Genomic DNA, 18,027 nt, shown 5'->3' on the forward strand with positions numbered 1-18,027 from the left:
GAGGGCGAGCATCAATGTTAGGAAAGCTTTTCTCAGTTGCTCTCATGCAGTATGGCTACACTCAAATGTATTATCTCAAATCTACTGTTTTCATAACAAATATTAAAACAGCGACCCAATGGTCCAGGACGTTTGGCACAGCACTGGGAGGATAGATTATTCAAAAAATGTTAACAGCAGTGTCGATGATGATAATAGTACAGAAACATTTTTTGCATCTCCCCAGGTGTTCTCTTTCACTCCAAGTCCAATTTACTCCCAGCTTGTTTCTCGTAACCTCCCGCAGACGGCTGTTTTAAATCCAGAGAAGCTCACATTTTTTCATATGCTGTGAGCTTTTTTAAATATTAGCCGTTCAGCTCATACAGCGCAGAGCTGGAAAGACCCCATCAAAGCCCAGTCAGGATCACAGAACGTCTTCTACCACCGCAGCTAGCACAAAAAAGTGGGAGGGGTTTGTTATTTTTAGAACAAATAGACAAACCCCTCCCACAGAACTCACTGTTACTATGGCAATAATTTTGACTGAAGAATGGCATTTCCATCACTGATATTTGATAAAATAAAAACTCAAGATCCCACACAGACATTAGAGCAGAGATTTGGAAAAAAAAAGTTGAAAATTTTCATGAAAATATTTCGGCTTCAAAAATGTCAGAAAGATGGACAGAAATACGAACATCGACCAAAAGCACTTAGCGGACTGACCTGGCAGGCGTTGTAGAGGAGCTGGTGCTCGAACTTCTTGATGCCGAGGATCTGCTGGAACATCTCATACAGCTGGTCCTTGCTGAGGATGAGCTCGGAGGCGGCGCTGGCCGTCATCCTCTGCTGGTGCTTCCTGGGATCCTCCTCGCCGCGGTAGATGGTGTCAAACTTTGCTATCCAGGAGCTCAGCACCGTCTCTTTGCTCAGGCCGTCGATCTCGGGCAGGCTGCGCACGCGCTTCTCTATGTGCTTCTTGAAAACCTCCCTGGAGTCGCTGGCCGAGCAGCCGCCGCTCTGCACCATCCTGGACACACGGTCACTCTTCAGGAAGACCTGCAGACGGTTTGAGAACACATGACACATTGAGACTTTATAGAAAGATGCTGCTAGATCATAAAGCTAAAACTGACTCTATTCTGACTGCCTCCTACTCTAAGCTTGATGCATCTCCTTACACATTTCATACATTTTGTATCCATTCAAACCTTGTGTAGGCTTTGACCAGCAGATGGGGAGTTGGCCTGCATTCTGTTGGACAGGCGGGGGTCTAACTACGGTGGTTAGCTTGTGGTAGCTTGCAAATTAAAATAGCCAATTTATACTATTTATAGAGCATGGTCTAAGATGCATGGTGCAATAGTGTCACAGGCTGGTGTGGGCTTAGTACAGTGTAAGATACAAGGCATCTCTCATATAGTGCTTTCACACTTGCAGAAAAGTCATGGAAGGAGCTGTATGTGTGAACACAAACTGCCAAATTTTTCTCTCGGACTTCACCCGGAGTTTCTCCTGCCCGCCTCCTATAATTTTTCTGCAGGAAGTCCAAGTGACCTGAGAATAGAGCAGGATATTCCCCAGAGAATTCACCTCGAGCCAATGGGAGATTATCTAGATATTTTCTGGAGTGCAGATGTGAAAATGGCTACATTACATGAATCCAACCAATCAGATTGTTTTCTTCCTTATGTATCAGTATGTTCCAAATGTTCTTTAGATACAGGGTTAATAGCAGGGAAGTGTTTTGTCACAGACACCACCAGTGCACCTGATCAAAACCTCTGTTTAAGTACAGTGCTCCCATGGGTGCAACTTAGACACAATGGGTGCAGAGTGTGACAATATTATTTCCCCAATTAGGAACTAGGAGGATGACTGCACCTGCGTTATGCACTACTGTCATAGAGGGTCAGGAAACACTAAGGGGTTCATGATGGAGACTTTTTTTTAAACCCAGAATGACGTCATGGTTTCTGTCATCCAAACAGACAGATTTTTTATTTATTTGCTCAGATCTGGTGAAATATATCTCAGATTTGATGTTTTGGCTTTGTCATAGAGAGAGTTCATAGTTCACGGCTTGATGAACGAGTGTCTCTTTAACTCTGAAAAACAAAATAAATGTCAACTTTGTTAGAGCATAAGAGGACTATTTATTCTGCAGAAACCGTCTGACAGTTCGGGCCATGTAGTGTTGTAGTACTCAAGAAAGGTCTTGGTCTAAAGATCATTCTTGAGGAATGAGGATTTTAAATCAGGACCGGTCAAGACCACCCACTGAGAAGTTATTTTTCCACGTCATTACTGTTATTAGAAGGAAAACGTTGCTTTCTAAAAGAACAAATAACTTCAATTAATTTGTAGTTTGACCTTACCACCGGACCAGTTACCACCAGTTACCACCAGTTACCCCCGGTTACGGCCGCAACTTTCCCGGTGCTATGGTCTAAGTGAGGGACACGCCTATGGTCTTGGTCTTGTCTCGGTCTCGATCCCTAAATGTCTTGGTCTTGTCTCGGAGTACTCTGGTCTCGGGTCTGTCTTGGTCTCGGTGGTCTTGACTATAACCCCAGGTTCATTAAACTGATTTTGACGTTTTTAAATGTAGTTTTTCAATGCTGAAAAACTTCAAATTCTATGTTCGTTGACTGTTATTGAGAAATCTCAAACACAAATATTTAAAAACAAAATCGATCAGTGTGCATGGTCAGACCCTCCAAAAAAGGTAAGTCAGTTATTTTCAATCGCCCGAGAGTGACAGGTAAGATCGTAGGTGATAGAGCCGACATGTCTGCATTGAGATCTCTGATTCATTTTTGAAAGTCTCCGAACAAGCCGATGATTGATGGGCGGTAAATACCTGTCACCTTCTGTTCAACCTGTCAAGCTCCTTTTTTTAAACCCTTTGTCTCTTGTCCCTCTCTATCTTTCTATTCCTGTCTCTCCAGCTCGCTGTGTGTCTGTCAGGCCTCCGTCAGGTGGAGCCTTGCAGCTTAAGCCGAGCTGAGAGCTTGGGGGTTTAATTGAATTGGATAACCTGTGCCGCCGGCTTCATCTGTTAAATATCACACCGTGTTCATTTAGCTAGCTTGTGCTGCCACACGAACTGATAAGGAGGTGCCAGTCAACGTGTCAGCACCATCTACCAAACACACACACACACACACACACACATCACCCTCAGATCTCTAAGTGTCCTTCAGCGAGTCTTAGTCCTCGATTAGCTTTTTAAAAACCCTTTGAGTTTAAATGAAAACCTAAAGTCTGTTTTTAAATCTTTATTCTCTCTGCATTTTGTATGTGTGACTTACGAGAGATTTAACTGCACTAAAACTTCATTTCATGATTTAGTTGTTGTAATTGCAATGTGTTTATTCTATCATGGAGTTGTTTATTTATTGCGCAGTGTTGTTAAATGTCTTTGCTGTGTCAGCCTGTTTGCATTGCCTCTGTGTTTAGATTTTGCTGTATCAACAAAGCTTCCGCACCTTTAGCATGAAATGTGTAGCTCTCATGATGGTTGATTAGAGCTCTGCAGGTTTGTTTGGTATGCAGTCGAGCAGCGATCGAACAACACGGAGGACATGAACGCTAACGTTACTGACTGTGCTTCTTATTTTGAGTCTTGTGCTTGTGCTCGTGCATGGACTGTATCGCTAGGAACACACCTCTCCAGAGCGTGCCAGGGCCAAGGAAGTACCGAGCTTGAGCATGGATCGGAGCACTCAGACTAGTCAAACCAACTGGACTTTCGAGGTGAAGCGCGCTTGGGCACGGTACGGATCTCCTCGTGTGAGTGCGCCCTTAGAAACATTTTCTCTCTGGGTAGAATGATGGTCAAACTGAATGCATCTGAAAACAGCCCAGTAATCTAAAAATCCAGATCAAAAGTCAAACAAACAGGATTAAAGAGAATCAAGGTAATCACCCGCAACCAAAGATCTTTGGTGCATTGGGGCATGTCAGTATTCTACCGTTTTCCTTTTTTGTATTCTCGCTTTTTCACCATTTTTCTTTTTATTAACTATCACATCGCCTCTTGACCTTCTTAGGGCGGAGGGATAAAATGAAGGTTTAATAAAGGAACAAATGTTAAGCTTATTATGTTTCAAGTCGGACATGTACCTCCCTGACCAAACCTACTGGCAAAAATTGTCCTTTGCACGAGCTGCAATCACCATGTGTCCTGCATTGTTGTGTTAGCATGCTAATGTTAGCGCTCTTTAGTTAGCCTGTAGCTTCACATAAATTGAAACAGAATGAGCGGGATCTTAACACATCCATCCATCCATTATCTAAACCGCTTTTCCTTCTTCAGGGTCTTGGAGGGGGGGGGGGGCTGGAGCCGATCCCAGCTGTCATTGGGCGAGAGGCGGGGTTACACCCTGGACTGTTTGCCAACCAATCACAGGGCTGACATTTAGACAACCAGCCACACTCACATTCACACCTACGGACAATTTTTAGACTCACCAATTAACCTAACGAGCACGTCTTTGGACTGTGGGAGGAAGCCGGAGTACCCGCAGAGAACCCACACATGCACGGGGAGAACATGACAACTTCACACAGAGAGGCCCTGCAGTGATTCCAACCAGGAACCTTCTCGCTGTGAAACAACAGCGAGAACCACTTCACCACCGTGCAGCCCTAAAAACACTTACATGACATTCAAATGAGCAGTGAGTATGTTCTTCTTCTCTCTAGTCTGACTAAAACAGATTCTATACACAAGGGGAGGATTGCTGTGTGTTTGGCTGTTTGAGAACATCACTGTCTATAGCGCTGCTTTAATAACGAGTACTGCCTGTATGATCTATTTACTGTCGCTTCACACCGGCCCCTCAACCAGCCCGACACCTTTTCCTGGTTCTCCACATCAGTCCCTCGGGACCTGACGTCAAATGTCAAACTGTAAATGAACAGCGTGATCCAGGAGAGTTTAAAAGATGCAGAAAGGATTTCCTTTCATCACATTTTATTTCCCAGTCGATCAAGCACCTCCAACTGAAAGAGCGTTATTAACACTGCCCTGAGGAGCTCAGTGTAGACTCTGCATCATGTATCAGAACAGAAACAAGTTTTCTCTGCTGAGGTTCCCTCACTTCTGACCCCAGTATTAGTTTCCCTGCTATGACAGTTTTCATTTTAAACATTAGGAGGCTCACGACGGGAGCATGACAGCAAAATTGTCAAATGTTCAAGAAATTGTCTTTTTATAAATATTGATACAGAAATAACATATCCTGTCAAAATTAAAAGACAAATTTGTAAACTATCTTGTAAATGAAATGATAAAGGTATCTTACTATATGATCAGACATTAAAGAAACATGCTATGTTGAAGTGCTGGCTTCTCTGACAACAATGCAGCAGCCAGTATGTCCTCCTTCTAACTTTAGATTCTGCTCCTGAATGCTCTGGATTTGTTTGGACCAGAGAAGGTAGGCGCTTTTAAGACACCCCCACACGGCCGTTTTGGACGCCCCTCGGTTTGTCAGATATGAGAGCAGTTATCAGGTCAACAGGTGTTGCAGCGATGGAAGCGGTCAAGAGAAGTGGTTCAGATAGAAGTGATTGTACCCGACCTAAAAAGCCTCTGCATGTTTCTAATAAGCTCCACGAGTAATAAGCTTCAGAGTCCACCACATGGTGACCTGAGTGAGCATCCACTCTAGAGAGGAGGGGGGGCGGGGGGAGGCATCTGTCTACAATGTTTTGAATTTGGACTGCAGTACCCGTTTTAAACACTAGGTGTCAGAGTTACATATTGCTCCTTTAACAGATTATGCTGAGAAAACACATTTTTTCCACAAGGAATTCAAAAATCAGACAGCAAAGATCAGGACACGTGAATTTAGTCCTCCAGAGAACATTTTTCTATAATCCTGTTCATTCTTTTGAACTGAAAGCTAGTTAACATGTTGTTCTCTTACGTTTGGTTACATGCTGTGTAAAACAGGCCGATAATGTTCAGGCAGCAGGAATCCTGTTTGAATTGATCCAGTATAAAAACCTATTAAAAACATCCAGATCCAATCGTTCTTTTTCTGCAACAGAAAGCTTAAGCTTCTGTCTTTAATGTCATTACATTGCACTTTCATTGATGACATCGTTATGCAACACATGTTCTGTGCTAAATGTGGTGAAGAGACGCCGGCAGCAGACGGGCCACCATCTGGCTGCTGGAGGTTTGTTTTCTCCAAAATGAAAACCTAAAATATCAAGAGCACTGTTTACATAACTTCCATAACCTTTAAGGTCTAAGAAATGTGAAGCATTTGAAGAGACTCACAGAAAGAAAAATACATCCATGCTTGATTTGTATTTCTGTGTGAAATAAAACAACGTCATTCTTTGCTCTTTTAAATAAGTAAAACTCAAAAACTTAAAAAAATGTGCAACTTTTTGATCTGCCCTTGAGCACCAGCATGAAACCAAAACAAACTGCTGTTTGGCCACACCTCCGCTATTCTGAAGCCTCCTGTGGCCTGCATTGTTGTGTTAGCATGCTAATGTTAGCGCTCTTTAGTTAGCTCGTAGCTTCACATTCCATGTAAATAAACACAGAATAGCCATGGTGTTCTTCTTCTTCTCTCTTATCCTTGACTTTTGACAGCTTTTATACACAAGGGGAGGAGCCGGCCGTCCCGTCCATGTAAACACGGCTCTGACAACAACACAGCCAGCGAGACTTGAGCTTCTCCCTCATTGTAGACAGTCATGACTCAGAGACACATTTACACAGGATAGACTGGATTTCTGAAGTATTTATGTATAAAATGTCACATATTCTTCCTTTAAAATGTGTTTATGCTTCTTGGTTTAGTCTGGATCAATATGTTTAGTTTATGTTACTAAATATAATATAAGATAAGACAGAGTTTTTTTTGCACTGCCTTAATTATGAAGCGATTTCAAAAGTCAAATTGTTCATTTTGGTGTCAACTTACAAAACCCTTAGGTTGTGAGTACATCTGTCGCAGAATGACATATATCCACAAAGAAAAATACTAGAGACTCACATCATAGTAGCTCTGGACGGCGTTGATGAAAGCTTCGTCGGCCACGATCTGTGTATCTCCGCTGAGGAACGACTGGAAACGCTCTTTGACCGTCTGCAGCTGCTGCTTACTGATCTGAAGGAGAGATTGACACACACAGGAGAGAAAGACGTTAGAATGGTTCATCAACATCAGTACTATATCTTTGTAATTGAACTATCTAAATATGAAATGAAATCTTTGTCTTTCAAAATTGCCACAGTCCAATCCTCATCCTCTTCCTCTACAGTCCTCATTTTTAAGCCTACTCTTAAATAAATGCAGGTTTTGACCTTTATTTAAAGACTGTACAGCACATATTTCCATTAAAAAGAAAAGGTCACATTTTATGCAAAATCCACTTCTCCATGTTTCACTAACTCAAATATGTGTCTCTAGTCCGTCTACAAACCCCCCAATCATGAGAAAAGTCTATCCTCTCCGTCTTTTGCCTGCTCCACTTTTCAGAAAATGTGTGCTCAAACAGGTCGTTTGGAGATTTTCCCTTCATGACATCACAAAGGGCAGTAGCCCCTCCCCCAGGTGGGTGACACTCCCACAGCTAGGTGTTTGTTCCGCCCTCTGAGTCTGCCTTCTCACCGTAAACAATAGGACATGGAGGGAGAAAGCCTGAGACACCCAAAGCCCTTCCAGAGAGGGGGCGTGGTCAAACACAGCTAATTTACATATTTAAAGGTACAGACACAGAAACAGCCTGTTCTGAGCAGGGCTGAAATAGAGGGGTTTATAGACATGATCAAATACAGGATCAGAGTGGATTTAGAACAAGAAACTTCAGTGACATGTTTTGTGGCGCTCTGAGACTTATTTAAACTGGTTGAAGAGGAGGAGGATATGTCACCTTTAAGTTAAATTCCTGATCATTGAAGGTAGGTAGCTCTATTAATGTCTGTATTTGTTTCATTTTGCCAAAACTCTTTCTGCATGCTCTATTCTTCCCTCCCACCCACTCTGAGTCACCAACAGATTGATTTCAACACAACAAATTAGCGACATCTTTGATGACAACAAAATTGGTGGTTTAAACGACTCTTTCAGTCCAGGACTTCTCTCTCAAACAAAGACGTGATGGGAGATCAACATATTCTCCAAGCTGAAAGAAAGAATGTGGCATGATATTCAGAAATGATGACTAATCATTTTCAGCCATGCTTTTAGAGAAAATAATTCACATTATCACCTACAGGAGAAAGACTTGGTTTTTAAGATGGTTTACAGTTAAAAAATAAAATGTATATAATTCTCAAAATTCTGTTTTTCTATCAACCTCATTCTCTTTCAGTTCTTCAATACATTTAATATAAGAAAGAAACCCTTTGATACTGAAGCACAGTCTATATTAGATACTAGAGTTGAGTACCTCTTCTACTTCTAACTAAACTGGAGGTCTGGGTATAAAGAAAGTCTGATCTCTACATTAGAGCAGATTTCAAATGGCACATTCGGCTCTAAATAAATACATTTGTCTTCACTCAACACGCCTGACTTTTTAAATTCCAACCAAACAACAGGGTTTTCTCTCTGGCTTTTAATTAGACACCGTGCACATGCTTTGGCTCGTGATCGTTCTTCACACTCACGCTGTGAAAAGAAATCACATACCATTCAGCACTCTCCATACATCACATATGGCTCCAGACAGCTGAGAGCTTTCACAGCATGCTGTGACGTGATGTAAACAATACATTAACACTATACAATGCTCAGCAGCTACTACTGTTCAACATGCAGAATATGTTTCCCTGGACTGATGACAGAGAGCTTTTGTCATGCAGAAATAACAAAAGAAAAAAATGGAAAAAGTTGAGAGTTTAAATCAAACCGTTGAGTGATTATAAAAATCAAGCGGATGTTTGGAGTCAACGAGCTTCTTCAGCAGGTTCAAGAGAAGCTGATTAAAACCTCTCAAAGCTCTAAGCGATGACTGCTCCTCCGCGGGCCGCAGGGCTAAACCCCCAGCTTATGCTGTGCATGTTGAAGGTAAGAGTAAACACTCGTGTTACATATCCACCGTGAAAACAAGCTGTGTGTGCACAAAAAACAAACAGATGAAGTGTGTTGAGAGTGGGCCTGAAAACAACACAGTGTGCCGATACAGACAGCTGTGAGACGTGAACCATCAGAGACATTAGAGGACTTTAAAAACCCTCAGTGCACAATTTTCAACATTATTTTTTTCTGATTTATATCTCAAAACAAGACTGTTCTCTTTTACATTCCTTATATTATCTACAATAAGTAACGCACTTAATTATATAAACCAGTGTTACCGTCAGTGTCCTCTTTTCTTTTTTAAAGATTTATTTTAGGGCATTTTGTGTCTTTATTGGAGAGATAGGACAGTGGATATAGCCGGAAATCAGGGAGAGTATTCTAAGAGAGTGAGGAATGACATGCTGGAAAAAAGACACAGGTCGGACCCGAACCCGGGCCCTCCGCTTGGAGGACTGTAGCCTGTGCGCGCTCTAACCACTGCACCACCAGCGCCCCTCAGTGTCCTCTTTTAAGTCTCACTTTTATGCATTGCCTCTTCTTAATCATGGCGTTGTCATGTACTTCTAATTGTGTCTAATTGATATTTGGGTATAAGTGTAAAAAGCCTAACCCGCAGAGGTGAGCGCTAACCCAAACAGGCGTCTCACTCTGTCTCTGCAGACAGCTGGCACAGATGTTTCAACGTCAAACCACAGGACGAAAAAAAGGTTTTTTTCTAAATTGTTTTGAATGAGGCAAATTCTGTTTTTTACATTTTGAGAGACATGCTTCTCCCACACATCAGCCTGAATCACACACCTGCACAAACAGGACCTGTGGACATGCATTAGTGGAGAGAGTGGGGCTGCTACTAAGGGAGCGCACCAGGGCGGTTGGGGGTTTGGTGAATTGCTCAAGGGCACCTCGGCTGTACTCGGGAAGTGCCCTGGCACCTCTCCAGCACAACAGAAAAACTTCCATATTCTGGTCCGCATCAGGACTTGAACCATCAACCCTCCAGTTCCCAACAAGTCCCTACAGACTGAGCTACTGCCGCCCCGATATACAGGCTCTAAAGTACAACATGGAAGGCTGTATTAAGTACTCAATTTCTCAACGCAAGAACATCTCCGCCTTCGGAGAACAACACAGGTCTCCGGACGCTCTTTGCTGAAAACACAGTTCCACTCCACTTGTGCATGCTAGGAGACATCTGGTATAATGTGACGCTCTGATAACCAACGCCCCACTCCAGGGAGACACAATAAAAAGGAAGAGAGGGACGAGAGAGCACTGGAGGATAATGAGGGAACGCGGGGGCTGAAGGGGAACGCAAGTGAATAATTAGAAGATGGAAATACAAGAGAATTAAAGAGAGCAAGAAGAGAGAGGAGAAATGAGTCTGCCTGAGAGGTAAAGAGGAAGAGGTGCTCGATGTAGATACTCCACCAAAGTGTCTCCTATGATGTTGTGCCGTCGGTTTAACAGAGGCCCGGTGGAGCTGTGACATGGGAGCTTCGAGTCGTTGTTGTCGAGATGTTTTTAAGACAGTTGAAAGGAAATAAGTGATGAATCATTTCTGTCTCTGATTAAGCACATAAAAAAAAATGACTTCCTGATAAATCTGTGAACAATTACATTTGTTACCTTTTTCTAAAAAGGCAGCCTGTATGGACGTCCAGTGTCTATACACCAATGGAACAAGTATTTCAACTAAATTGATACTGTGAACAATATGTCTTACAAGGACTTATAACCATGCTTTCAGTCAACCTAACGACAGGCTGAGAGCTGAGGCGGGTTTTAAGCCTCCTGACAAACGGCTACAACGCTCCCTCCTGTCAGTCAGGTCAGCCGTGCGCCTTAACACTTATTCTTCTAAAAATCAAAACGGAGGAGTTAGGAGTCAAACATACGGGGAATACCAAACATTTTTTAAAGCGCCAGTGACGTCTCCAGCACCAAGAAACACTCGGGTCGGCTGTACACAAAAAAAAAAAAAAGCAGAGCGCTGGACCCTGTGTGCCTTTTCTCCAGCGTGGGAAAGGTTTCCTCTCCTCACTGGGAATACCTGGAAGAAAAGGTGGACCCAGGCCCTTATTTGGCAACGCTCTGCCAATGAAAGACGTCTGATCCAACCTTCACAACAGGGTCCTAAGACGCTGACTAGACTCTTCTGCTCTGTCGCCCCCCGGTGGTGGAATGAAGAGTCCCTCTGCACCTTTAAGAAAAAGCTAAAGACCCAGCTCTTTCATGAATACCTACTAACTTAATGATGATGGTCTCCATATTATTGATGATGATGATGGTAATGACGATGGTTTTTGTTTGATAACGACGACTTATAAGATGGTTTCTATACTGATTAGAGCTCTCAAGAACTGCCCTCAATGTTGTGCTTTGCCTCTGGTCACTTCCTGTCAGCACCTGTGTGTCCAATCAGACTCAAAGCTGATCGTTTGCTCTTACTGACATTGTTCCCTTTTTTCTAGATCCTTGCTTGTGTTGTTCTTACTCTCTGATGTACGTCGCTTTGGATAAAAGAGTCTGCTAAGTGAATTGTAGAATTGTAGTTGTAGAAGAAGGAGAAAAGAAATGAAAGTAAAAGCGCAGATCGATTTGAGAGCTGTGAGGACAAAGAGAAGCGTTTAAAACCTTTAGTGTTTTCATTGATGGAGATCTGAGCTTCAGATACACCACAGCTGTTTATCCTGCTGTCTGCTCTCCAGCATCTCACACACACAGTGAGAGAAGAGCTAAGTGCTCCTACTTGGACATATTGAGTTAGCAGCTTCCACTGCCCAGTCTCTATCCAGTTTTTCTACAGAGTTTCTCCAGGACAAAACTTGATAACATGATTTCAAAGATTTCTTTTGGGGTGTTTTAGTCTTTCTTTGGACAGGACCGGGGATGGAGTGGGAAATCAGAGACAGAGAGAGAAGGGGGAATGATGCAGGAAAGGAGCCGCAGGTCAGACTTGAAGGACTGACGCCTCTATACACGGGATGCAACCAAACTATTTGGACAAAAACCCCAAGAGCCATAAATTATTGATTTTAAAAAATGAGTTCAAAAGAAGCATTTTTTATTTTGACACATCAAGGATTGTGTTTTGTTTTTGGCTTTATGTATTCTTGTCCGACACACACACACACACACACACACACACACACACACACACACACACACACACAGCGCGCACGCAGGCAGGCAGGCAGGCAGACAGACAGACAGACAGACAGACAGACAGACAGACAGACAGACAGACAGACAGACAGACAGACAGACAGGCAGGAGCAGACAGCAGTGCAGTGTGTCAGAGCAGTGTCTGGTGTGAGTGGATGACGTCCAGTCGCTACGGCTACCATCTGGGAGCTATAGAAAGCTGAGATAACACTGCTGTGTGTGTGTGTGTGTGTGTGTGTGTGTGTGTGTGTGTGTGTGTGTGTGTGTGTGTGTGTGTGAGTTTGTGTGTGTGTGAGTGTGAGAGCATGGACTGTAAAAAGAAGAGAGATGTGAGAGATGTGTCTCAGAGGATGCATGTGTGTGTCAGCGTGTAAACAGATGCTTGTCATGGTGTGTGTGTGTTCGATGTGTGTGTGTGTGTGTGTGTGTGTGTGTGTTCGATGTGTGTGTGTGTGTGTGTGTGTGTGTGTGTGTGTGTGTGTGTGTGTGTGTGTGTGTGTGTGTTCGATGTGTGTGTGTGTGTGTGTGTGTGTGTCTGTGTGTGTGTGTGTGTGTGTGTGTGTGTGTGTGTGTGTGTGTGTGTGTGTGTGTGTGTGTGTGTGTGTTCGATGTGTGTGTGTGTGTGTGTGTGTGTGTGTGTTCGATGTGTGTGTGTGTGTGTGTGTGTGTGTGTGTGTGTGTGTGTGTGTGTGTGTGTGTGTGTGTGTGTTCGATGTGTGTGTGTGTGTGTGTGTTCGATGTGTGTGTGTGTGTGTGTGTGTGAGTGTGTGTGTGTGTGTGTGTGTGTGTGTGTGTGTGTGTGTCCCTCTCTCGGTGGATGCCATGTTCCTGTTGGTAATTGCTGTGGCCAGCGTTGCTGCTGAAGAGAGGGCTGCATCGGGTGTACATGTCGAACAGATCAGAGCAGCGAGTATTTTAGCTTCAGATTCAATTTGTCAGACAACATGATGCCACCACAGACGTCTGATATTTGTCTTTCATTCAAAATCAAGACATGATGTTTTCCCCCCAGCGCTCCTCCGCTGAGTGATTGTTTCTGAAAGGCGTTTTTACTCAGAACATCACTCCAACAAATCACTATAAATCATTTTAAATAAGAGCACTGTCTGGGCTGCAGCTCCCACTCAGACAAGTTCAAGTGTTTCTATGAAAACAACATTTCAAGCTTTTAGTTCGACGACATGTTGATGCATGAAAATGGACAGAACAGTTACTGTTTGAGTCTTTTGCCAACAATAGACGCTGTATAAGAAGTGGAATAGTCACTGTACTGTCGACCACCGGTCTCTTTTCAGCGATCTCATCATCACCAGCAGCAGCGCGATGACGAGCTAATGGTAAATGAGCTTGTATAGCGCTTTAGTCTTCTGATCACTCAAAGCGTTTTTACACTGCAGGTCACAACTACACATTGGGTTAAGTGTCTTGCCAAAGGACACATCGGACATGTTGCTACAGGAGCTGGGGATCGAACCCCAGACCTTTGGATTAAGAGAAGACTGACTCCAACTGAGCCACAGCCGCCCTCAGCAACTTAGCATCTGAGCACCATATATGAACTAGAAGGTAAGCTAGACAGGAGGACGGCTCGACAAACGGTTACCAATCCAAGTTATTGAATCGAACCCACGTCTTCATCACTTATAAAATAAAGAGTACACAAACTGTTTCACAACAAACATGTCGGCGGTAATGTGCAAAAAGGGAGGCAGGCAAACCATATGCACATCTTTTGGGATTCTAACAAATACACTCTTACACTGGTGTTTCATCTGAGAGACCATAGAGGAGCAGTCATTACAGAATCAGTTAAAAGACATACAACAAATCATCCTGCTGCCAGTCTTTGTTCCTCTTTTGGTATCACTTTATCAAATGCACTTTGCCCAGTCATGCAAACAGTTTGTTCTTCTATGATTTATGGTATGTTTCTCATGTGGCCTTACTGTCTCTGCTTCTTTTATTCATATATTTTCCTGATTTAAAATGTATTGTCCCGTGTCATTGTCCAGTCGTACTATTTACCTCTTGCACATGTTTCCCAATGTGCTACTCCTCATTATTAAACATTTTATTATTGTTTAAAAAAATATGTCTTTATTTTCTGTGCATGCAAAGCCAGCTGTCACCTTTAAAGTCTTAATATGTGATTTTTCACACTTAAATGTAGAAATCAAGTATCTCCTCTGAAAATAACTCTGTGAGTCATGACTGTCTACAATGGGTGTAACACCCGAGTCCCACTGTCTGTGATGTTTTCAGAGTTTTCCGAGTCCTATCTTCAGTTTGTTTACATCGCCCGGACGGCCGGCTGACTCCTCCCCTCTTGTATAAAAGTTGTTTAATTGAGGGACTAGAGAAAAGAAGAATAACATACTGTACTCACTGCTTAACTGTGTTTCTAGATCACGCTCATTTCAGGTAAATTTACATGCAGTGTGAAGATACCAGCATAATAAAGATCGCTAGCATTAGCATGCTAACACAACAATGCAGCACGAGTTGTTTTGGTTTCATGCTGGTGCTCAAGGGCGACATCTGCTGGATCAAAAAAATCACATATAAAGCCTTTAACTGGTGAACTTCCTGCAGGAAATAGTTCATATAGTTCATGAACTTTTGAATCCTGATAACAGATACCTTCAGGTTAATCATTCTGGAAACAGGATCACAGGACGCATGTTTGTTGAATGGAGCTGACGCTGATGGTTATTCAGATTGGTGTGTTTCTGATAATTCAGTCTGTTATTTGATGAACAAACATGGCAAACACGGAGAGTCTCCAGGAAATGTTCCTTTGATATTAAAGTCCAAAGTTCAGTCTTGTGTTTGTTTGATCGATCCTCTCTGGAAACTTTGTTAAACCAGATCCATGACAGAGACTACAGGAACCTTTAACACGATGGTGAGAAATGGGCTTGAAGTTCAATGCCGAGTTAGTAGAGCCAATACACCGTGTGTGTGTTTTATAACAGCTGCACTCAGTAGTGTTGTAGTCCAGACCACCAGAGTGCTCCGAGACCAAGACTGAGACCCAGTCAAGACCAAAACCAAGACCATAAAAACCTATGAAAAATCCTCTTGTAGGGGGTTACACAAACACCACCAGGGTCTAGACTCCATAGGGGGGGTATCCTATCCTGCTGTCGGCCTCATTAACCCTCCGAGTAAATGAAGTCATCATGATGGAGTCTAATCCCCAAAGACTTTGCACATTTATTTCCTGACTTGTTAAATAAATAATTGTTCATTCTTTAGTCCGCCCAGTCTGACACCGAGACAAGATCCAGTAAAAATGCTTTGGTTGCAGAGACCTTCAAAAAGTGGTTTTAAGACCAAGACCGATTTCAAGACACTAAACCCAATCCCTCCATAATTGTGCTTTAAAGGAACCTTTTCTTAATTAATTCTGTGCCGTGCATGCCTCATAACCTTTTTAATTTATTTATGATTTAATACATTATCATGCATATTCCTTCCATAACATCTTTATTATTTATTCTGCTGTTGGGAAGCAGTTCAATGTTTCAAAATATGCGACACAAATCATTATAATAATAATTGTTATTATTATTATTATTATTATTATTATATGTCTTCTGCAGCAGGGTGCATGCTCCATCTCTCTGGTGATGACATAACATCAAATGGACGGTAATCCCAGATTACACACTGCACAGCAGACTGACAAAGGATTGAGAAAGTGCTCTTTGGGGGGAGAGCTGCTATTCACACATTCACACACACACGCACGCACGCACGCACGCACGCACGCACGCACGCACGCACACACACTCCCCCCTCCAATACAACAGAAAATTATGAATAAAGAAAAAGTGCAAGAACCAGAAGAACGCTTTACAATCTTGTCTGTGAAACTAAATATTCACACTCGTCTTGAACGTCTTCCTTCGGAGCGCTCTGACATTGTGATTGAGAAGGTTTGGACGCTATATTCAGACAGCTTCAAAAACACAGCGCCCACTCATTACTGGCACGGGATCAGCTGCTGGTAAATCATTCTGTCAGAAGCCGAACCCACAGCCAACATCTCCGCACAAGCCAAAAGAGACTGTACTTCTCCTTTTTTTTCAGCGGCTTTAAATTCATGTCAGTGTGGTTAGTTTGTGGAGCTGCCTGATGTCGGAGACAAAGTGTAGAGCTTTTGATTTAGACTTCAGTAATCTGCCGCTCACAGATCAGGGATTATTCCAAGGAGTCATCAGTAAATAGAAGCGCAGACGGCTGGGAAATCGCACGCTGCATCCATTCGTTTCTGCTTTTTGGACTCCTCCTAAATATCCGAAGAACGAGGACAGGTTGTGTTAAAATCAGGAAGGTGGAGGAGGCAGGACAAAGCAACAAAGTGCAAGAAATTTTGACTTACATAATCTATCAATGGACACTTGGAGAAGAGTTGGTCAAAAAGTTGCACTTGAACACACCGCAAAGACTACAGCCGACGGCCAACCATCCAAACGTTCTGCGCATGCGTGAGAGGAAGTAACTCTCCATGCCAGCAGGGGGCGGTAGTCCGTTGTCATGATACGAGAAGACCATTTTCACACCGCTGTCGCTCACCACTCGTATTATAGGTCGTCTACTAATGGAGAATAATGTCTGATAAAAAGTAGAAAATGGCGCTGGCGTTGTCAGCTCTTGGTCTTTTAGTGGGAAAAGAAAAGGAGAGGAGGAGGAGACGAATAAGGAGAAACCACACTAATGGGTGAAAGCATGGAGACTACAGCAGCATGCTCAAGGGGCTTTACTGAACCTGAGAGCTGGAGAGAAATGAAACCTCAGAACAGCCAATCAGAGAGATTCCTCTCACATCAACATGTCGAATCGGCTGAAAAAAGGCCGACGGGGAGCCTTTAAGAGTTCAGACTTTCATTGAGTGTGGAGTTTCCCGGTTTATAACAGGTTTTTTACGCATCCCCATTTTTATTTCTGTGCATGTAAAAATCACACATCCCACATTTCAGCCCATATCCTGAATATGAGAATCCCAACTTTGCTACCTGGAGAACTCTGAAACAAAACGGGATACTGCTGCATGTGTAAGGCTTAGCCAGGTGACATATCAGCAAAAACAAAGATGGCGGCTGCAACGAGAGTATCTAACTTCTGGTGCGACGAAGAAACTAAGTCTTGTCTTTGGGTGATGAAAGAATTCAACGTAATTGGAAGTTTAAAGATGTGAGAAAGCATTTGAATGCTGACAGATTTCAGTGTGTGGTGAACATGCTGCAGGACATACGGTGGAGTAAGACAGAAGCCTGAGCAAATAAGATGCAGTAATCAGAAACATATACAGGGATATGAAGAACCAGGTTTGTCTGTGTGCATGTAAACACCACATCCCTGATACGATTAAAACCAGGATGAGGCTCGTAGCTGGGATGTTATTTGTTAGATGTATTGGTTAATTCAAAAAGTCTAAAAAGGAGAACATTTGACCTGTGCATCGATGGAAACGTAGATATGAAGTGTCTCCTGAAGATGAAGGAGCGACAGCAGAAAATACCTTCCATTGTTTTACTCTGAGAGTTATGATGTATCTTAATACAGACACACAGTGTGTCCTGTGCTATAGTAAAGTCATTTTTATACTATTTTCTAAGTTATGTGCGGCTCGTTCTGCCATCTGGTGAAGTGTAAAGTTGTGGCGGCATCAGGAACGCCAGCTTTGTTGCTATTTCCGTCGCGTCCAAGCAACACGTCTTTTGTTGTGTTTTTCTATGAATGCATGGAGGACTTTCAGAACCTCCTCTGTAAATCTCTGCTGTGCCAAGTGGCAAAAAATATCAGTGTTGTT

At 42.9% G+C, this 18,027-nt stretch overlaps 1 protein-coding gene across 3 annotated transcripts in view; it reads right to left on the reverse strand.

The window, feature by feature from the left end:
* The window catches only part of cadpsa (Ca2+-dependent activator protein for secretion a), a 160,498-nt gene that overhangs the window by 131,505 nt on the left and 10,966 nt on the right, over positions 1-18,027 (reverse strand). For all 3 annotated transcript variants that reach the window (XM_065955385.1, XM_065955387.1, XM_065955386.1), the window contains exons 2-3: positions 7,011-7,124; positions 709-1,041 (exon numbers count right to left, since the gene is read on the reverse strand). In XM_065955385.1, coding sequence (XP_065811457.1) covers positions 709-1,041; positions 7,011-7,124 — 447 coding nt within the window. The remainder of the gene's footprint in view (positions 1-708; positions 1,042-7,010; positions 7,125-18,027) is intronic.

Source organism: Labrus bergylta, chromosome 5 (assembly GCF_963930695.1).
Source record: "Labrus bergylta chromosome 5, fLabBer1.1, whole genome shotgun sequence".
Classification (NCBI taxonomy): domain Eukaryota; kingdom Metazoa; phylum Chordata; class Actinopteri; order Labriformes; family Labridae; genus Labrus; species Labrus bergylta.